Source organism: Ctenocephalides felis, unplaced genomic scaffold (genome assembly GCF_003426905.1).
Source record: "Ctenocephalides felis isolate EL2017-DRISC unplaced genomic scaffold, ASM342690v1 CF-g0.4_SCAFFOLD_01886, whole genome shotgun sequence".
In the NCBI taxonomy this organism is placed as follows: domain Eukaryota; kingdom Metazoa; phylum Arthropoda; class Insecta; order Siphonaptera; family Pulicidae; genus Ctenocephalides; species Ctenocephalides felis.
Genome location: NW_020538040.1, coordinates 172825815 through 172850558, shown reverse-complemented (window position 1 = coordinate 172850558; position 24744 = coordinate 172825815). Strand labels below are relative to the sequence as shown.

Sequence of the window (24744 nt, the reverse complement as noted above, 5' to 3'; positions counted from 1 at the left end):
TACGGGACCCATAAGAATGTAAATAAAATTTATACTTATTATTAAAATCTCTATAAAATATCTGATAATTTGATGTGCATATGTCTAATGGTCATTTTTGACCGCCAAATGGCATTTTTTTTACTTTTTTTACTAGATCTCGAAAAGCGCTAGACCTGCCTTCATGAAAATTTGATCAGTTCTTCATCTTGTTAATACAAGTAAAATGTTTTTTGAATTATTCAAATCGGACGCTCCGTTCTCTTAAAACTGAGTTACAGTTTTTGGCACTTTTTGCCCCATATCTTCGGAACGGCTAGACCTGCCTTCGCCAAAAAGTAATCAGCACGTCTCCTTATCAATACGAATCGAATGTTTTTTGAAATATTCAAATCGCTTCATCCGTGTTTCTGAAATCGTCGACGAAAATTTGTATCCGAGCACACATACATCAATTTTTTCTAATTGTAAGGTATGCCAAAATATTCAGAAACCTCTGAATCGTAAATATACATAAAAATTCTCAATTTAGATTTTTTTGCGATTACTATAACTCACCCTACGGGAAGTTAACAAGATAAAAAAAAATATTTTAATATTTTTTGAGATCCTATTGAAGAACGCCGGTTACACCCCTATATATAATATATTCATGGAATACAATCAGTATTTACGTTATTTACCCGCCAAAGATATACCGATTTAAAAAAAATTAAGATTGTAATTAAATTAGCTCTATGAATGAATCGATCAATTGCATTTCATTTTTTCGCAAAATAGTGTAACTATCGGATTAAGCATGCTAAATCGACACAATTCAATACGTTTTTATGTTCTGGTAGTGAATTTCACATGAAGACGATACCCGCTAAAGCGTCGACATTGCTTTATGGTTTTTTGCATTGGACTTGGCACACGGCTGACTAAGGTCTTACATATTGCCCTAGGTCCGGGCTGATACGAATAACAGGCACAAATTAAAAAAACGCAATAAAATAAAACAACGAAAGCAAATCGCGTGCAACGCTCCCTGATTCTTTATGGTATTGACGTTTCGAGACATTAATGAATTTTTGGCGATGATTTATTTGCACGAACTCAAATTGTTATTTAATTATTATTATTTTTTTACTAAAATATTACCTAACTAAAATATTTTTTATATTTTACTTTTTACTAAAATATTACTAATAAATATATATTTATTATTATTAAATATGGCTTCCTTGTGAATAAATAAATAAATAGATAAAATTTATATAACTCATATATCAGTCTAAAAATGATTGGTTTTTGATTGGTAAAATAGAGAAAAATAATATTGTAAACACAAAAATGATTAAACTATTATTAGAATTTATTGTGTTTAAGACCGTCCTAAACGACACATACAGAAAAAAGCTTAATAATGTATATTTTAGGAGACATTTGCAAAAAAACGAAGAAAAACGCCAAAAATATATGAATTTTTAGTGGCCAGTAACTTGAAAAGTAGTAGTTTTTTTTGAAACACTATGGAAGACATTTTTTTCTTATAATTAGTTTTTCTATCGATATCTGACGTTATTTTTAAAAAAATGAAAATAAACAACTGAAAAGGGGTGGGTACTGGAGAGTAAGATGAACCTAATTCCAAAATTTCATGCAAATAGGAGCAATTAATAAAAAAATTCAGTATAAATACATATAATAATTATATTTTTGTAAAAAAACATTTTTATAATAACATATTTGAATTAAAAAAAAATTTCATTGATGACTTTGTTTTTGAAACTTATCTATCCATAAATAAATAAAAAATAGCGTTTAGATTATGTATGTAAATTAAATACATTGTTGAGAAATATTATTTATTAATTTTTAATAAGAAATATAATTTAAAATAATCCTTCAATTAGCAACAAATAATATAGATGTTATTGAAATAATCATTTTAACTTGATAAAAAAATAGTTCGAGAAATCAAATGAACCGTTCATACTTAATACAATTTCTTGCGTAATACATAATATTACGCAGATCCTCGTAAAATCACCTCTTTTTTGAAACTTATTATTTTTGCATAATACGCCTTCTCGCTTAAGATGCGGGGCTTTACGTTGTTTTTTAAATTTGTCTTAACGGGATTTTACTTCATGTGCTATTATTGAAGTTTCTCTGAATAGCAATTATTATTTACAATGTCATTTTTCTAAAATAAAAGCCCCCTTTTTCTCAAAAAATTAGTGAGATTTTTTTTTTTAATTCAAGTGAATTATTGTAATATTGATAGATTAAAAAGAAAAAATTCAGTAGAATATCTCTAATTCACACTTATAGACCGACACTCTTCAATAATCCGACACCTAGTGATCAAAGAGCTGGGCAATTTTTTGGTAATCAGCTGACAATTTTTCCGCTATTTTCTATAACTTATAACTTTTTTACTATTATCTAATAAATTGACAATTTTCACATTTGTTTTTATTTAATAATTCTTGAAAAATCCCCATGAAGGACATGTAATATCCCCAAAAAGTAGTATGAAATGAATGAAACAATTTTTTGAGGAAGTGGTAGTGGTCAATAGTCTCATAAATTGTGATTAATTTTTATTATATATATATATATATATATATATATATATATATGTTTATAAAGGAGTAGTAATGATCATCTCGTGGTGCAAATATGTGTGGTCATCGAGTTTGTTATTGACCACAAGTGCGCGCTACAACACTGGAAGCGCGAGGTGAACAGACTTTGAAAAGTGCAACCAACGGACTCCAAAAAAACTCAAACTAATAAAGAAAGAAAAGGAAAACAAAATACTGACAGTTAGATATAAGAAAGCACTCGCGAAACGCACACATATACAAGGAGGCAAACGCATCCACCACTCGGCTATACGCGCTTAGTTAGCATCGCACATGCTGCTGCGCACACATGTGGCTCCGGCACATGCGCGGAGTGGTAATGTCCTGCGATAATAATATAATGTATGCGTTACTATGTATGTACAATAATTCGTTTGGACCAATACAATTGTATAGGACATTCCTAAAAATTTCGCCATACTACTACAGATTGTATGTGAATAAATTGAAAAATTATGTATACTCATATAAAGCGAATTTATCTTAATTGAAAGATATCAAGACAGAAGTGGGATAAAATATTACTTGTTCTATGCGTGAACAATAATGATAGAGTCTATTGGCAACTGAAATATGCATTTAATTTTGAATCTCTAGAATCCAATCTTTGAGTAATACCGTATATATGTATATTATATGAGTTTGAGTAATTAAATTGTGAAAACCAAATCAATTATATCACAACAAATAACACACATCAAACAAGCAAATATCTGACTATGTTCAGTAAAATCTCAGTTAATTCATCATTGTTAAAATTAGTCTCTGATCAATTACATTGTGGAAACTAAACCAAATATATCACAACAAATAACACACATCAAAGAAGCACCTATCAGACTATGTTCAGTAAACTCTTAGTTAATTCTTCATTGTAAAAAATAGTTTTTTGCTTTTTTTCAAAAATTTATTTATCACCCGGTCCTTTTTACCCCATCGGCGTGGTAAAATGGGACGGCCAGGGGGCAATAGGTCCAATGTCTTACTTTTAATTTTGAAGAGATTTTATGGAATAATAGCTAGATGTAGATGTATTAGATGTATTAGATATACAAATTTACAATTAAATAACAAAACAACCAAATATAAAATACAAATAAAGGAGTGCTAGACTAGAGATTCAACGAAAGCACAATATTTTATTTATGGGTACATATTTTGCAGAGACTTTATTGTAAATATCCTTGATCAGGTATTTCGACGGAAATATTCATCAGCATAGTTAGAATAACTATTAATTTAATTTATTTTTAAAATTACTTTTTTTAACTAAATTTACTTTTTTTCTTACTATTGTCAATTATTTACACCTTTGCCAGGGTGAAGGTACAGTTGGTCTCTTTTACTCCACCCATGTGTAAGCTTTTATAGAGATTATTAAAAAAAAAACTGTTGAATCTAACTTAAAATTAACAATATCTTATAAAACATTTTAATAACGTATACTTAAAAATATGTTAAGGTTTCGTAAACTAAACAACAGTGCTCACAACCAAAAAAACTAACAACGAAAGAAAATACTTCGTTATAGATTTTTAAGCATTATCATTTATTTCTCGATAGCAACGTCGTAAGAATGAAGGTGATGGCGGTTATACATTTTTTTTCTACTTTCAAATATTTAAAAAAAAATCTTAACTCTACTTGTTTTTGAGATTGATGGTGAACCTTTTATTCCCGCGGACTTTTATGCCCCGCCCTACGCTTCATATATATATATATATATATATATATATGCAATATATGCAATATATGCAATATTCTATATCTTATTCAGGAATGTATCGGTACTGCATACAATATTCTTGAACTTTTTACTTCTATTGCATTTACTGATGGATAGGTTAGAACTCGTATGCTATTGGCTACATAGGCTCCTAACTATATGAATATTATATAATGCATATATATATATATATATATATATATATATATATATATATATATATATATATATATATATATATATATATATATAATGCATACGTTATAGATTGAAGGAATATTTCAAGCTTAATTTAATAACGCTATTTTTATGAGTTGGTTGTTTTTATGCACTTTGAGTATAGAAACGCAAGAAACAATTATACTAGGCTTAGCTTCAAAGGAAACGTTTCTCCTACCTTGTGAGATAATTCGATTTTCAATCTAAATTGTATTGAACCGCTCTCTCACATGGTCTCGTGAACGTTTCGCGTTAATAATCTATCAATTGTAAAAATCTCTTGTATTTCAATCGCAGTCGTAAACCGATAGATAAAATATCCGAACAAGAAAGGAATGCTTTTTAATAGCCATGTACAAACAGCAAACAAGAAATTGTATACTATATAGCAAGCTCACGTCTTCGACTATTAGATGTATCATAAAAGCATCATAAACATTACAAGTCGATTTGTAGCACGATTTGTGGAATTGCTGTGTTTAGTTAGAAAAAATGGTTCATGGGAAATTAACTTTAGGGGCTAGAACATCACGCGGTGAAGAATCTCATTGATGCGTTGTGATAATTGGAGCAAATGGTTAAACAAAATAGTAATTCATTAAATGTATTACTCGCGGACTCGCGTCGACGGGGTAATAGACAACTTGACATCGTGCAGCAGTGATGTCAATTTCCACTTGAAAATTTAGTTCATGTTTTTAATTTTTGCAATTGCAATGGGAAATCTTTCACACTACTCTTTCCTGAATCGAGTTGGAGTTTAACTCAGCTTAAGGACCTACCCTAGGGCAGTACTACCCATTATATCAAATATCTATCTATTTCTTTTACAATATCGTTATGTACTGAATTAGCTATTTTGAATAATGCGTCAACGTATTTAGTGCATTATTTCGTATTCAATGGCAGCATATAGAAATTCGCTGACATCAAGTAAATTAAAACGCCGAGCCGAGACAGACAAATAGCAGATAAAGTAGCTCTGATCTGAAGTGTCGCGTGTCAACCGGATACGTGTGAACTATTACGGCAATGAACGCATTCGTACATTAAGCAAAACAATTCGGACGACATTCAATTTCTGCATTCACATAATTCATAACCACTGAATTACAACTTACTTAGTGCGAAACATATCATTTGCTAATAATATTTTAATTGATTCAAAATTACAGCTCTAAAATCACTTTGTAATAATTATATTACTATCGCTTATCGAGTGACATATGATACTAATGCCAATTAGAAAAGTTGTTCGTGTCTTGAAAAAAATATGCACCTATTTGTGTGCAACCTTGTGCAATAACTCATTGGAAACAATAAATGCCTGTCACTTTTAAAACTCGGTTACTTTTATATTTATTAACATGTACGTATTGCAAATCAAATCTCGTAAAATATGTATCTAAGAACTTGCTGTTTTATTCATATGATTCAATGTAGCACGCGCTTAATAGATTTTTAAAAAATTATTATATATATATATATCTCCCAAATAAAACTGAAAAACCCGAACGCAAAAACCAATGTGCTCAAACATGCTTCACGTTAGCCATGGTCAGTAATTTAAAGAGTCGCAAATCTCGTACATGCATTTTTTCCTGCTAATATTTTTTTGTTCATTTTTGTACCGACATGAGGTTTCAAGATCGTCTTGTTTTAAAAATATCTCACAGTACAGCACACATACGAAGCAGTGCTTGTTTCGTAGACCGGTTTCAATGCGCCAGCAGGACGAAATGTTTGATTTAATGATTTTTGTAATAACTTTGCGTTCATTTCGATTAATTGCAAACATAATTATTTCTATTGTATTGTGCAATTGTTTCTAAACACTTTTGGTCATATAGAATCACTGGAATATAATAAACGCATTATATCAGTATCTTCTTTAGATCATAGTTATAATGGTTACTGTCCTGTCTTCATAGATATTTCAATTGTATTATTATAAAGCTTGTTAGATTAAAATCACAATTAGATTTAAATATAACTAAAAATATAAGCCATTAAATTTTATTATATTTCATAATGTTTTATGAATAACTCATTTCTTGTAAATTTATATACATACCTCCGTTTGTAATTTTGCTCTGCAACTACATTTCGTAGATTTTTGTAATTCTATGCTGGTGTAAATAAAAATGAATACATATAAATCAGTTGGTTAACAATAAATTTGATAAGTAGTGTCGATTGTGCAAAATCAATCAGTTTCTTCCGGGATACATAAAGAATGATTAGATATCACTAGTGTGACAAGACTAGATATTGTTTGAATCTAAGAACAGAAACGACTTCTGTTTCGTGCGAATTCAAAAAGATGTTATATCTGTTTTCTTATCTATCAGCCATTGACCGTGATGACCCAATTTAAATATGTATAGAATATATAATAGTTAGAAATAATAACAATACATTAAGGATAACTGGCTCAGATTTCATAAGCGCATCTGAACGATAGTACGCACCAGCCATGATATTGATAGCACTCTCTTAATTGTTAGTTGTCAATAAGTAAGTGATTTATAATCCAATCATAACTACCAGATTGAGCAATTGGACGCAGTTTCTTAGTGGCATTTGGAGTATTGGCTTATTATTGCGCACCCTCAAGCCATATGTATCAGAAAGCTTCATTGCGGTAGTTAATAGTGATAAAGTATGTACGTCGGTGACAGTGATAGTCGGATAAATACATCAGTAGATGTTTTAGAAAAATGGAGGCCGACAGTGCATCAGTATCAAAAACATCAGCAATCTCAATCCAACTCAGGTCACGAGCCTGGTGAATCAGTAGCGGTAGGTCATCAACATCACAAGTCTCAGCAGAGCGAAGCTCACGATTACAGCCAAGAAATGAGCGTCGTTCCGCAGCCGAACGGCAATCAATTGTCGATGCATTATCATCATCGAATATGGAGTGATCAGGAAATCGGTGTCGCTGGTTTCAATCAACAGGTACTAGTAGATTTACAACACGGCCGCGCTAAAAGCGAGTCTCACGAGGCGTCGCACGTGCGCGCATCCGCGGAGACGGCGTCTCGTCGTCTCATTTCCACTCGCACGTGTGACAGGCTCGTGTCACACACATCGTCAGGACGTTCATTCGGTCTTATTCAGAATGTTCGCGGAATGTCGAATGATGTTTTGCAATTTTTTTCATAGACTGTAGTTATTGCGATTGTACATCAAGTATGCCGACAATATCATCATTGTTATTATTGTTGATATTTACTTTGTTTTTCATAATAGTACCTCTCTTAAGCTAGCAAGACCAAATTAGCAAAATTGATCTGGACCTATTGTATTATTTAGTACTTATTTTGCACTAATTTGCACCACAAAAAAATTGTACTACGTGCCGTTTAAAAAAAACACGTGACGCTGCTAGCTTTAATATTAAGCTAGCAAGACCACTTTTTGTTTTTGAAGAAAATAAATAAAATTAAACGGAAATTGATTAATTCGAATTTGTACTAATTTGCACCACTAAAATTAAATAAAAAAAATCGAAAATAGCTACTAAAATCTGTACCCCATGACAGCCGGACCGCCCTAATATGAGGTCCGGATCGATTTTGCTAATTTGGTCTTGCTAGCTTAATGAAGGTTATAATAGTTAAATTTAATATTTGCACAAGTACAATAAAATATTGCAATAAAGTTTTGTATAATTCAAATTAATGATATAAAAATATTTTCTATACAAAATTATATTTTCATACAAAGTATGCAAGCTGAAAGTAAATAAAATGTGCGAGGAAAATGCGATACTGGTTTTATTAATGGGTTTTTAATTATCATACGTTAAATTGTATAATAACCTACGGTCACAAAAATACACTCCAATTTACTCGCATATAAACCAGAAAATTCGTGTAAACACCTAAACGGGCAAAAAGAGAAAACAAAGAGAGGAAAAGTGCTCACGATTAAACCAGTGAAAAAAAGTCACGAAAAACCCAATGGAAAAAGAGCGTGGAAAAATAAAAAGACATTGGGGAGACCTCCAATTCCACGGTTAAACGGTGTTCGGTCAGCGCGCGAGCGAAGCTCTGCGGAGCTTTTAAAAATATAAACATCTAGTCATTAAAGCTCGCCACCGCACGCCATCCGATCCTGAGCGTATTTACATTTCTTTTATTAAACGGCGTTGTGCCGGAAGTCGGGAGACGATTTATTCCACGGATTATATCCACCGCCGGTCTTCTGCAACGATAATAAATACTTAGAAAAAATTAAATCGCTTTTAATGTATGTATATATAAATTACTCTGAAAAGGTGAGAGAAAATAGAAAAAATATCTACAAGACCAAATGAGCGTAGCATTGCTTGAGATTCTCAAAATGTTTTAGCAAAGAAATATGAATACGAATTATTAAATTATTAGTATGTCGTATTTTAAATAATTGTATTCTCTTCGGATGTGTCTCTGAAAAGTTTTAACCCTGATCGTTTTGCATACCAGGAAGAGATGATAGTCCAATGATAATGAAACACAAGTAAACTAAATTGTCCACACCCCATAAAGATAAATTAATTACAGAAGTATAATTAGTTTTCCTAAAGCAGAAGTATTCCACGCATACACAAAAAAGTCTGAAGTAATATTTCGTAATATCATGAATTAATAAAACATCTGTTGTATGTATATATGCACGTCTATTTATATATATTTATATACATATAACAAATGAACATTAAGATTTCATTATCTTGTCCGTGGTGCTACGCTATTTGAGTCACGTTCGCCTGTTGGACTTCCTGCTTGCTATGAAAAGGGTTCTGCGTATAAAAAAGCGCAAGATTGAACGAAAAAAAGAAAACATTCTTATAATAAGATATCATTATGCCAAGAATTGTAGTGGCGTAGTAGCTACACGAGCGCCTAATAACCGTGATTCTCCAATGATTCATAACACAAGCGTTACATGATGATTTCGGATCATCGTAGCTTCTAATCTTACCTATTCATCAAAAACCATATTTCCATTTTTGTGGTCTGTATAAATTAAATTATGGATAGCAATGAATAAAAAAATAAGCTTAAAAAAATACGAGGCATTTGCCAGATTTTGAGATAAATTCATGTTATTTAAATGTACGAAAATTGGGGGCTACTCTACATTGCGGTTTGATTCTCATAAACGGTTCGGACAAGTAATGAGTGTTTATTAACAACAGTGATGCAGAATAACATGAATGGTATAGCATTAAATTTTAAAGTCAATTGCTTTGAATTTAATTTTATATTATTGTAATTATTATACCTATCAAAATAGTGATTCTTTAAATATTTTTGTATTATCTTTTCGCGTAGCCAATAACTAGCTTTACTTTGCATAAAATAGAAGCGTAATACTTGACGTGGATGCCATAGCACATAGATTAAAATATGATAATCCTGACTATACTTACGAATGATGTTTAATCAAATTTTGGATACCACAATCAATTTAAAAGTAAAATCACTGTCAATTTTTTTACTTTGCTTAAACTGTTACTGTCCGTTAAACGTGTTAACACGTTAATCGCCATGTCAGTCATATGTGGCTAAAGAAAAGAAGTTCTACATGACCACGTCAGACATATATGTCTGACATACGCAATTTGGTAGAAGACCATGTCAATAACAGATAGCCAGCGCGTACCAGACTATATCAGTCATATATGTGTGACGTAAAAAATAGTGTTTTTCAGGAATTTTGGCAAAAGAAAAAAAAACTAAATTATCTAATAAAGTTACCATGGCTCGTGTGATTTTTTTTACACTTATAAACTATGTGGGTTTACTATTATTGAAACATTTGCCACAAACAGTTGTCTTCCAACACTATAAGTAAGAATTGTCATACTCGAAAGCTTGCAAAAACAAGCGTCTCTCTTAACAACATCTGTTGTTAACGAGTAACGTTGATAGTTTTTTTTATATTATAATACAGCGTGGCAGCATGTAATTGTTAAAAGCCATAGAATAGTAATTTTAACTGGATTTAAGTATCAATCATATAGTTAATCAGCGAAAGATTTTATTATCATCGTATATTAATCGTTAATTAGAATCATTTTTTATTGCGTTTTGATTCTGGCGGTTAACGATATTCATAATTGCAACTAATTACAGTCGACAGTTGTCGCATTGATATCTTCGTACTGTATTCGCAAGAATCTCAACACTCGGTGATTTGTGCACGAGGGCGAGCTGAGGTGATTTTTTTCTCCGTGAATGCTATCTCAGAGAGAAGGGTTAGGGCACGATGTTTTACCCTCACACCCTTACTGAATCTTATTTAAGAAAAACTTCTGGAAAGAAATTAAAGGTCGCACTTCTTCGTTTTCTCCTTTAATTCTCATAATCCTTCATTCGCCACTCTCGGCGTCTCACTGCAATGAGAATGCTGCACACGGGGCTCTACGCGTATCATTTTTTCTTTATTTTTTTTGGGAAAATTGTGAATTGCTCTCTTGCCAACTTTTCCAGGACGTATATTCCCGTGAATTATTGCCGCTGTCGTTTTAAATATTCTGAGAAAATGCTTTTCGACGAATGCTCATTATATTAGTTGATAGGCCTAATATTTTAATCCATACTGTGACATAATATTATCATATATATATATATATATATATATATATATAATATTGAGTATTATATTGATCATCTAAAATTTTCAATATGATGATAAATAATGACTTACAAAATTCTCTATAGCTTTAGTCAGCAAATGAATGAATATATATATATATATATATATATATATATATATTACTCATTTTAAACAAATGAAATTATTTTTCTGAAAAAATATTTACTAACAAAAGTTTTGCGCAATCCATTATTGTGAATGCAACGATAGATTTTCCAGTAATTATTTAAAAATTGAACATTGCGCGTCGTACAATGAAAATATCCAGTTTGTAATTTTTTTTATTACAATACAAGATAGCATATAAATATAAATGAAGAAAAATCAGTTTTACACATACACACACACACATATATATATATATATATATATATATATATATATATATATATATATATAATAAAAATGTACAAGCCAGGTAAACTTTTCAAACTGCCTCCGGTTAGTATTACCATAATTAAATGTGTAATATTTGAAAAAGTGAAATTGTTGTGTTTCATAATATGCATTCGTATTTTCAGTTTATATAACATATAAACATTTGTGTTGCACTATATTTCATTTTATTTGAAAAAGTCTTACACTATTTGTAATAGTATATCCAAATCTATTGATTTTATTAAACGTAATATTAATTACATATAAAAACGTGTATTATTTTGTTTCTAACATACCATTGTTTCCAATAATACTGCATGATTGTAATTGTAATTATAATTTATATAACCTGTTTTCTTTGAAAACGTACAATTTTCTTCTATAATATTGATACTGATTTTCAATGAAAAAACTCACTTGAAATTTCATAAAATATTGATTATAGACTTAATCAAGATTAATATCATTATTGCAATTAACGACATAACACTTCATGTAAACTCAAAACTCAGTACATAGTGTTAAAACATTTAACCCTTTCCACTCGCGAATTGCGAGATTAATATGTATTTTGCCGCCGAAGCGGCTTCCGAGTGGAAAGGGTTAATATTTTTGACATCATCAAAGCAATACTCTTATGAATTATAGAAGTAAAAACTAAATAAGACGATGAGCTTTACCATTTTTTATAAATGTAAACTCAAAATTAACAATAGAATAACTAAACTGTGTGATTATCATAGTTCATCAAATCTATTACAGCGCGCGTTACTTATATATCACAAAGACCAGAGAGTAGGATGAAGTACTTGGTACTCGATATTGACCATAAACTTAACAAAATACACTAATTTCTTTTGATTTTTTGATCCTGGTTTAAAAATTACTAGCATGCTGACCTTTATAAATTACCTTTTTTAGTTCGTTTCCAGTGTTGCTGCTTGGCACGTTTTGGTCTTGCTTTAGTGCAACCTAAAAACATAATTATGATCCAAGTGATACTCAGAAACTCTATCCGTAATATTTTTGCTAATTGTTATAATGTTTTGTGTTGATTTATGTTATAACTAAATTATCAATTACCAAATTCATACCATGTTTACCGATATTCTGCAGATATTCATGCACAAAAGTGCGATGCAGATGCACGCTAGGGAAATGCAGCGAGGTGTCGCCGGAGTAGCTGGAGGAATGGGAGTCGTGGGCATGGGAGCCGAAGTCAAACCGCACCAGTGCCAGCAGTGCCTGAAGAGTTTTTCAAGCAATCATCAACTTGTGCAGCACATACGAGTGCACACGGGAGAAAAACCTTACAAGTGTTCCTACTGCGACCGACGGTTCAAGCAGCTATCCCACGTGCAGCAGCATACGAGGCTCCACACAGGTGAGAAGAAATAAAAAATTAATGAAAAAATTAAATCGTCGAAAAAAGCCCATATTTTGAAACAATTGTTAATTTAGATATTATAACATTAGGTGTATTTATAATATCATCCTGTGGTTTAATAACTTTCTTCGGCAAATAGTAATAGCACTGTTGAACGAAAGCCGCGAGATAATATTTTGATATAATACATCCCATGTACAGCGTAAACTCGTTCATCAAAAAATTAAGTAACTTAAATCATTTAAATTTACAATTTAATCTACTAACCGATATATATATATATATATATATATATATATATACATATATTTGATTTTGAAAACAAAATAATGAAAACACCGATACTAAAAAGTAGTGAAATAGAACATTGCGTACATACAAAACTCACGCATTTTTCTATACATTTTATATCATAAAATATAAAAAACACATACGCGAAATAATAATCTTAAAATATCTCAACATTGGCATTCAAATTTTTTTAATCAATAACCACTTTCTATAAGTCTTTCTTTCTATAAATTGCACTTATTATTGCCTCATCGTTAAAAGAAAACATTTTTACTCCTTGCAAAATAAAAGTTTTCATTAAAAATCATGTTTTCTCTTTTTATATACGCGTGCGTATATTTATATTAATATTTCATAATATTTTGAACTATTTTTCATAGTATTTTTCATATATTTTTATGATATATTAAAGTATTATGTCGTTATTTTGTTTACTATGTGAATATCACTAATAATATTGATTCAATAGGCAAATAAAAGTAAATGTTATTTAAAAATCTTAACGTCACATATAACTAACGAAATTTTACGAAAATTAAACACACTTAAGATAATTATTTAATTTTTTTAACTTGCTAGTTTTAATGTATGCTATAAATGATTCCCAAAATTCAGAACTATATTATATTATCACAATTTCCTTATGAGGATAATTGATATGCACACAGATGGGCTCATATAATGATCACATAATTCATCAAATCATTGATAATAATAAGGGCACCCAAATTCTTCCAAACTAGAGGACCTGGTGATATACTTTATAAATGATTAGAATATTTAAATTGATACACTTATTAAGATACACATATTAATGTTTAAGAAATACATAAGTTCATAATGGACTAAGCTTTTCCTAATAACGGTGGAAGCACTTACACGTGCACCTAATATGAAAATCAGTTTTTTCTTAAATAAATAAAAAAGATCTAACCAGAATTATTGAGTAAGTAAAAAAGTTTGTATGTGTCTATTATAAAGTCGTCTCTTCTACAAAAATCCAGGATTTACGTCGAAAATCCGGGACTGTCCCGGCCAATCACTTTAAAATTAGTACTTATTGTTAGTAAAATATTGTCGTCAGTACATAATTTTTTGTAAATTGTTAATCTAACGTATTTTTTACAAAGAATTTTAGTTTATGATAAAATAGTACCGGACGTTGTGATTGTGCGAATATAACATCCTTTAATTTAAATTTCTAAATTCAAATTTAAACTTGCATGGGAAAAATACGTACTGGAAATTAAAATTAACAAAAAAAAATTATTATATTATGTTAATTATATTATTATAATTACGTTAGGAACGTAGACGAAGTGAAAATCTCCTTCCGTGGGCATTGCCGCAACGTCAATTTCTAATATATGTAGTTTACTTATAAAGAAGAGCGGTTGACCGGTGGGTTACCCTTTATGTTCAGGCTATTGTTCAGGATAGAATAGGTGTTCAAGAAACACTCATGAATCACGTCGTTCTGATCATTGTTAAAACTAGTGGTGCATGGCATCGTGCCTTAAGGCAAATTGCTGAAAGATTCAATTTTCTTTTAGAACTCTGAAAAAAATACGATTTGTGAGATTATTAACAATTTTTGACAAAATTGACCTTTTGAGAAAGTTGATTTTTTTTAGACTTAGAAATATTTTGGAAATTTTGAACTTTTCTTCAAAGCAATCGCGATACGTAAGCTGCGTAGAAACGAAATATCGAAGCGCGTGAGCGCCGCGTCGCTGTAGAACGGATAAACATTGGTACGGAACCCATAGAAAAGTGAATCGAATGTTTTTTGAATTATTCAAATCGGTTGACCCGTGTTCCTAAAATTGTCGACAAAAATTTGTATCCGCACACACACATACATCCATTTTTTGTACGGTATGCCAAATGTTCAGAAGACCCTAAAACGTAAAGATATGTAAAATATTTTATTTTCGATTTTTTGCGATTGCTATAACTTATGCTACGGGAAGTTTAAAAATTGGGAATACAATTTACATTGAATATTTTGCCAATATAATAATTGTTTCGAAATGAAGCATTTACTTATTGAAATTTACAATCAAATGAACAAGGTTATACATAAATCATAAGGCAAATGTAATTGATTATTGAACTTGTATAAAATTACTTTTCGTCCATGATGCTGATGATGAGAATGGCACGCTTTTTAATTGTTTCGTTCAAAGATCGTCGCTTTTGTTCAAATTATATGTAACTGACAACCGATGAATATGAGCAATAAAATATCATCGCTTATCTTATCTTTGTGACCTGATTTTCAGAATTGCAGACTGCACATTACCACAATAAACATGATCAGCGCTCGCGCATATTGTATAACCTCGCGTTTTTATTTTCGAATGTGGTGGTTGGCAAGGCTAGCAGTGCTATGCCTGCGCGATGTTTACTTATTGCAAGGATGTATTCGAGAGATATACCGCAGACAATGAAACGAAAACATGCGAAATAATCAAAAATAGCTTCAATAAAATTTTGTGCGGTTCAAGGTGGGGCACTAAAGCAACGTTAATCACACTGATTCAAATATCAGATTCATATTTTAAACGGTTCCCGAATTAAAATTATTACTGTTTTCTTTCTTCCATGATTCTTACTTCCCGAAGAAGGAATTTATTTTTGCGAAAAAATCCGATTTGCTAATATTATGTTTTATCGACGTTCCAAGTCATTCTGAACCAAAAAGGACCAACTTTGATAAACGTATGTATATATGAGCCAATTTTTGACTTCGTCGGCAGATTTCAAAAATTTAAAATCCATTCGATGGAACTCATATTATAAACGGATTTAGAATTAAAATTCTTACTATTTACTTTCTTCCATCATTCTTACTTTCGACGTTTCAAGTCATTCTGAACCGAATAGGACCAAATTTGTAAAAAGTATGTGTTTGTGAGCCAATTTTTGACCTTTCGTCGGCTGGACCGATTCAAAAATTTAAAAGCCATTCGATGTAACTCGATCTTGACTAACGCTTATTATGTTTGCGTGACGATCAGCTGAGCCGTTTCTTAGTAATTAGCAAAAAAGTTTTAAAATTTATCCACGTCCACGTTTTAGCCCACAATTTTAAATCGATTATAAAAATTTAAAAACTGTTCGAAAAATATTGATTCGTTTTTGTTTGTTTGATATCTTTGAAGGATCGTTATACTTGTTACAAAACACTTCAATTATAATATTATTTTCGATTTTATTTTTGATATAATTACAAATTTCATTGTGTATTTATAATATATTCAAAATCAAATGTATTTTGTTAATATGATTGTTTTGTTATGATTTTAGATCGCTTTTCTGTTGTTTTTAATATCATATTGTGGAAGGCTTTGTTTTGGCGTAAACAATTGGGAATCGTGTTGATTAGTTTTCGGCAAAGATCAGCCGGAATTGATGAAACTTTGTATAACAATAGATTGTGTACTCTAAAATAACATACTAAAATATTATAGGCCTACGATAAGCGGTTGATTTATAAAAAAACATCTAAATTTACCATTTTGCCAAGAACTTGAGCAATTCTAATCAGAATCTGTGCCGAAGTATATGTACGTTTTTTAGTGCTTTGTTGGCAGCTACTGATTGCGGTTTTAAGAACAATTACATATATAATAAGTATGTTTAAAATACATTAATTGCCCATCGTATTGATTATTCTTTAGTGAAAGCAAAAATTCTATTTTTGATAAACAGTTGAATTTAATCTAATTTTATCTAAATAGCTGAATCTCGATTCTCATTGATTAAGTTGATTATGTATACATATCGGGAAGTTAATGCAACTTGCCTTAAGGCAAAATTCTACTTGCAACTAGTTATTATACCGTTATTTTGGCGAGGGAGGTATCATTTTCTTGAAAGCGTTCTGGGATGTTTTAGTGTAATAAAAAATGTACTTATTTAATAAACAATGTATATACACATAAGGCATTTCAATCGTTATGTTATACGGAATATTTAATATTGTCAACCCCACCCTCTTTTTCTACTTTGGTATAGGGCAACGCAATTTCGAGTCACTTATTTGGGGCCGTTGGAATTTCCAATGCTTTTGCTCGTACATACTTTTCTTAGCGGATGTTTTCTTTTTATAATAAAGTTCGAATAGGATCGATATCCGAGAATAAGACGGGCTAACCATAAATGATTATATGTTTTGCTGTACAGAAATTTACATGTAGAACGTACAAAGAGAGGGTGGTTGTTCCTCATTTTATTCATTGCATACAAGCACTAAGGCAATCAACATTATCCGCTTTCTGAAAAAACTAGAGGGATGTTTAAAAGAGCCGACGCACGCGATGACTTGACATTTAATTTAGATTATGACGTTTCAATAGCAACATTACGATTTCAAATATTTCTAAAGTAATTTTGTTAAAAGTCTAACAGAAAATTCGAAACGAACAAATAATATTCAGCTATACACCGATGATTTATATGTTTGCAGTTTGATATCACTGTTATTAATGTCAACTATAAATATTATGAATTAAAATGTTTATTTACATGTGTACAACAAATATCAGATCACATCGCGTTTAATTTTTAAGTGAGACGATGTTTTACATTTAAACATAAACGAACATTTAAGATCGAAACGAAAAGGGTTGCTTTCATTATTACGGAATAAAAAAAATGCCTCGCTGAAGGGGAGAATATATTGCCATTTAAAAAGAAAGCTTGTCACTAGGAAATCCCGTAAACACGTTATATAGCATATAATACACTTGTAAAGATCTCGAACATAATTTTATACACAGATACGAATATATATATAGGTATATAAAGGGTATATTTAGTATCCGTGCGTTAATCATTGAACTTTTTTTTTAATGCTTCGAGTATTTTTTTTTTTTGAATTTATTGTGTGAGATCAAGTTCATTCGAGAAAGATTTAGATTCACAAAGCAATTACCCAGAGACTGTTTCGTTAGTTATGAAAATATTTAAAAAAAATGCTATTCGAGTAAATTTAAAGTTTTTATCCAATAAGAGGATGTTCATAGTTACTTCATATTTTTTAATATTTCCCTCCCTTGTTTATTATTCCCATTACCATTACACTTTTATACAATTTGTTTACCATACTTCTGCTTCCGTGCTTCCTGGTCCTGTGCTTCGGTTTTCACTTCCCTGTATCTTTTCTTTTTGCGCAAGTTATCAATCATTTGCACTCTTCTTCTTCCCATTCCTTTTAATCCTTCTAAGTTACCTTGGGCAATGTCATGTCATGTCACTTTTTTAGCAGAATGGGTCCAATATAGTTCCCTTTCCATTCCAGGATGCTCAGTAGAGTTCTTTCTTTGCCCACTATTCTTCTTTTTCACTTGTTACCTTATCTGTCACCTTCTTATTATTTATTTTGTTTTTTTGGCCTTTCCTCAAGCATTTAGCCACATACATCATTACTTTTATACCCTTCTTCTTTTCTGATTTTTTTTTCTTTCATCTTCTTCTTTCTTCTACTTACTTTTAATACCATTACTTCTTCTTCTAATTATGTCGTTACTTGATGCTGGATTGTCCATACTTCTTCCATATTTACATACTTCATGTACTAATGTATTCAATTGCAAGTGTATTATCATATACAAATTCGTCAATACAATTGATTATTTTTTTTATAACATGCCAAGAATCGAACCAACGATCTCCGACGTGTCCGCCATATCTGTCCATTTTATCTTCTCCATTCGTCTCCAGCACAACATTTCAAAACTCTCCAGATAGTTTTTGTCGGTCTTGCTTAGAGTCCATGTGTCTGATTATATAAATAAAAAAAATATTTTTATATATGCATCTATTATATGTATTATACCTTAAAACTATTTTAATGCTCAAAGTATAAATGAAAAAAATAGCATGACGACAAATAGCCGTGCAGATCATCAAGCTGAATGCATGTAATGTCATTAGAAACGGAGGAGTAAAATGCTGCCAGTCGCTGCGCGTTTACGGGCTAATTGAAGCATTGACGAGTTTTAATAATTAATGAATATTGTTGCGATGCTTTTTTCTTTGAAAAGAAAAGTTGTACACAAATCTTCTACTTTTACAGTCAATTAGCTGTATCTGTCCTTTATTTATTTTGTTTCTGCTACAGGCGTTTTTTATAAATAATTTTGGTTGCAAATTATTAATTTTGTTTTTACATTTTTATTATTAGTCAGAGAGTGGGTAAAATTATATGGCGCGTATATGTAGAATAAATATTAAATTTTAAAAATATGGAAAATTATATTTAATTATTCGTGAGTAAGTGGCTAGAGGACTGGACTTGTATCAGACGTTTATCGCGCTTTAAGGAACCTGATGTCAAGCAGTAGTGACATCGGTTTTAACTTGAAATATAGATAGCAATATGTTTTCGAGTAAAAATAGCCTTCATCCGGTATTGCTGCATCAATAGAATATTTGTCCTATTACATAAATTGTAAAAATATAAGATGTATCACACAGAGATGAGACAACTGTTTAGATTCCCATCTAAAAAAAAAAATGGTGTTAAGTCAAAATAGCCCAACAGCTTACAGGACTCTTAAGTTTTCTAATTAAAATAAAAAGTAGTATTTAATTGTTAATTTTCATAATGTGTGAAGCTTTTTTTTAATTGAAGATTGAATGTAGGTCGTTTCTGTATTTTAACATTAAACGCAAAATAATTCATATAATATTGAAAATTACGAACGTCATTAAAAAGTAAATTTTATATGCTTGTTATATCATTTATCTTAGGAATGAGCTTGTATTTGTAATACCATTAAAATATTTCATACAAACAGTTGAATAAAGTCAAAACAAATAAACCAGAACCACAATAACGAACTCGCCGACCATTAGCATCAAACTTTCCTTTCAGTTTTTCTGTTGTTGTTTTATTATCTGTGCAAAAATTTGATTCAGTAATTTTTTAAAAGTTATCATTGCTCTTGGAATTTTGTAATAATGTACATCATCATAGTATAAGTATGCCGGTGCCCGTTTGCCAAGTATATTATTCAATCTAAAAGTTTCATAAAGAAAGTTTTCGTTTTGTACTTTTTATACAGTTTTAGCATTGTTTATTTGCAGTATTTTTAATAATGCTTTTTCATTTCTCCTGAGAGGAAACGCTTGCATGATTTATGCGCAGCAACGGGTAAAGGAAAACTATTAATTCGATTAGTTCTTACGGAAATAGCAACTCTTGTAATTTATAAAATATTGTATATAAGTGTAACATAGGAAATTCTGTTGAAGATTACTCCAATTCGTTTCCAAGCAAAGTTTTGCTTAGTGAAATTTGAATATTTATTAGAATTCAATTTATGTTTTAATTTTTTTATTCAATCCACGTTCTGATAATATTTTAATACATATATTATATATATATATATATATATATATATATATATATATATATATATACATGCTTATATGGATTTGTATTTGTAGTTTTGTAATAATATATAAGTTAACATACATAGGAAATGTTACGTTCACTTTCATCATTGATTAATATCGCTTTAGAACTCGTTTTGCTAGTTCTCTTTATAATAGAATAGTATAATTGGCAAGAACATTTTGATACATAAAACGCGTTTAGATTTAGAACTCCCTCGTTCTATAAATCCAGAATGAACTTACACTCATTTTCAATATTACTATTGTCATATCTAATTATAGGTATTTAAACATTTCACATTACATTGAAAATAATCATGAATCATATCACACTTAACTTGCAATTAGAATCAGAGGTTCTATGTTCGACACCCGGACTGATGTCAAGCAGTAGTAATATCGCTTTTTTTAAAAAAATAGATAGCAATATGTGTCCAAGTAAATACAATTACAAAAAGGCACACAATTGTAATAATTACAAATTTATCATATAAATAGCAAACCATTTGGTGGCCCTTTATAAAGTCACTCATTAGGATGTCGCACAACAGGTATCATTTAGGATATTAATTTTCACTTGAAAATATAAATCACAAATATATTTCTAATTGAAAATAGCCCATTTCGGGCACTGCAGTGTAATCGCAGTCAAAAATCTCCTATATTCTTCTTTCTAATTCGAGTTGGAGTGTATCTCAGCTTATGGACCTGCCTTAAGGCAGAGTACCCCATTATATATTATATTATATATATACATGTATATGTATATATAACGACAATTTTTTATTTGTCATATATAAAATGGCTCAAAATTTATTATCATATGTTTGGTGCATAATTGATCTCAAGTTGGCGGTAGATGATAATAATAAATTATGTTATTTCTGTGGTTTGAAAATAGTTTGGCGACAAGGTGTGCAACAATCTCAAATTTCATGCTCTTAATAATTGAAAAATAGACTAGACGAAGCACTAAAACATCAAACGTTACCTAGTCTACTTCCTTGAACGAATGAGCAAAATATAGTGATCGCATTCTCCTTGCTGTACACATGTTTATATGACATTTTAAATGACAAACTGTTATTTAGTATTAATTTATATTCTGTACATGATTTTCAATTACAATTAATTTGTCGGTTACCCAATCATAATAATTGGATTTTTACCTATAGTACCTACCTACTCAAGGCATTTAAAAAATCATCACGTTTATAAAAAGTTACATGATTTCTGGAGCATTGTTACGTCAAAAAAAGAGCAAAACCACCATGAACTGGCAGGCAACTCTTAATGACCGTTTATTTTTGCGAAAACGGTAGCTCTCGTTTTAAGGTGCTGTTCAATATCGCTTGAAAACTTCATTCATTCGACCGATTCCCATTATTTCGCTCGAGGTCGGTTAGAATTTTTACCACGTACAGTGCGCCATCCCCGTTTATAACGCCCTTCGCTCGCGGACTGAATTATTGCATTGGCGATTTTCACCCCAATGCGTTTAGTTTGAGAAGTTATGAGCATTTTTTCTGATATTTTTTATTGTCAGCTTATATTCCGTTCATATTACTTTTATTTATTGACTTTACAGAGAAGCTTTTCGAAGCATTAACGAAGCAATTAATAAATTGGTATTTTGTTAAATAATTTGCGCGTGACTGGGCGCTCACCCTTCTTGTTTCACAGTTTATCAAGGTGTGAATAGGAATTAGATTATAAAAGATTCAATGTTATTTTAAGCATAAATGTTGATTTTTATTTGTTTTTGATGTTCGAACCAGTCGGTAATTTTTCACTGTTATTATTAACAATAGATAAACTTATTGATTTCGCCGTTAATATTAAAATATAATAACATTTTTTTTTATTCGATACTATATTTACAACTGTCCAGTTAAGGACATTTAGCAAATTTGAAATAACAAATAACTGATATATTACCAGATACAACTAAAATAACTATTTTGGTACAATTATCTTTAGACTTCACGTTTTAATCAAAAATCCTTGAGATTCAAATAATACCATATATGTGATTGAATTCTGTTTAGTTCAAGATGATTTGAAGTCGGTATTTGCAAAGATTATTGACTTACCAAGCTGTATAATCTGGGTCAATGTAAAAAATATTGTTGCAAACATGATTTATTTTCCATTCGTTTTCTCAAACTATAGTATTTAACCTAACCTATAAACCAGTCGTAATAAATTAAATTGTTTATTAACACTTTTTTACGATTATTTCTTTTATAAAGTATATGTAGAGAGAACTAAAAATAAAATTAAAACTTATCGCGCAATGTAAAAAAAAGTTTCCAAATATTTTTACTATTTTTTTAAATTTCGTATATTGTTTAATTTAATATGACTTAACTTATAAAATTTGTAATGTAAAAGTGATTATTAAATTCCCATTTTCAAATGGAAACATAATAATTTTATATAATTAAAAAAAAAATATTTTTGCAATTATTTTTAGATTTTTTAAGTTTCGTATCTTGTGTAATTTAATACGAATTTTCTATATTGTAAATTAATACGAAATTTATAAAATTTATTATTTGGAATTTGTTTTTTTTAATGTAATTAAATTATGCAGAGCATAATTAATTCCCATTTCAAAATAGGAACATAATCTGGTATATAATTAAAAATAAAAATATTATTTGGTTATTATGTTTTTGCTATTTTTAAGTTTCGTATCTAGTTTAATTTAATCAATCTACACTTAAATTACAAAATGTATTAATTTGAAATTGAATTTTTATCAAATGTGAACTCCAAAATAAGTAAGTACTAATGAATTTTTGCATTTTACCTTTTCACGATATTTGTATATATTGCAAAGTATACATAAAATAAATTAATAATTATTGAGAAGTATTTCCAATTTAATTCACGCGTTAATAATCTCATCATAATGCAAATCATCCAAATTGCATGCTACTTTAAGAAATGTACGAAAACTCGCATAAACATCGTGGGCAGACTTCAAAAATAAAGTTATTGTAAAATGCAAACAATTCGAAGATTCATCCCCCAAGATTAAAAACCGCTAAAAACTTTTCTTGAGTTTTTTTTACGTGAACTCATAAAATATAATCACAGTTGGGCCAACGAAAGGGTTTGAGGATTGCAAATAGCGGCACGTCTCAGCCGTTAGCGGCTAGCCGACACTTTATCGATTCAGGGTGCCTGAAAATTATTGCTCATTTGTAAATATTATATATATAATATAATATATATATATATATACATATGAATATATTAATATACGGTGAAATAAAAGCACGCGAATTTTTCTTTTTTTGTTACTATATGAAGATGTTAAACCTATTGATGATTCCTTATATGAAAATATACGGTACATACTTTATTAAACGTCATTTTATTTATTTTAAATATTTTCGATCTTTATTAATTTTTAAGGATTTTTTTTTAAATTTAATATCGGCACTAATTCCATTATGAAACATCAGCAAATTTTCGGTGGTACTTATTATGTCTAAATCAAAGCCAATCCAGTATTTGAAAGTCCAGGTATGAATTTTTTTAAAATAAGCTGCATTTCTTATTACGAATTGCTTGCAGATATGTTTATGAAATATATTTCTATTATATTGTTTCAAAGGTATTCATATAAATTTCTATAACGGTCTAGTATTTGGACATCCGAGTATGAATTTTGAAAGATTAAGGTGTATTTTTTATAACCATTTGCTTGTTGAATAAGTTTATGAAATATTTATCCATTATATTGTTTCAAATGTATTTCATAGAAATTTCAATACTGGTTTCAGATATTATAAGGTAAATATTATATTTATTTAATGTATTAATATTTGAAAGTTAACAATAATCCATATGTTTCTGACGTTTATTAAATTTACATAAGTAAAAATAATAATGAGTAACAATATTTAACATGTAACATTTTTATGTAATATTCTATATAATTTTGAGCTTCCAAAACTTGAAGAAAACGTGATAACGGAGTTTTATGGATCGTTTCAATAGATCTACACGGTGCATTAAAACTAAACTATAATAAATTAAATTTATATAATGAT

At 29.9% G+C, this 24744-nt stretch overlaps 1 protein-coding gene across 1 annotated transcript in view; it reads left to right on the top strand.

Moving 5' to 3' along the window:
- The window catches only part of LOC113376280 (zinc finger protein squeeze-like), an 82303-nt gene that overhangs the window by 28379 nt on the left and 29180 nt on the right, over window positions 1-24744 (top strand). Inside the window, exon 4 of the mRNA XM_026616186.1 lies at window positions 12706-12973. Coding sequence (XP_026471971.1) covers window positions 12706-12973 — 268 coding nt within the window. The remainder of the gene's footprint in view (window positions 1-12705; window positions 12974-24744) is intronic.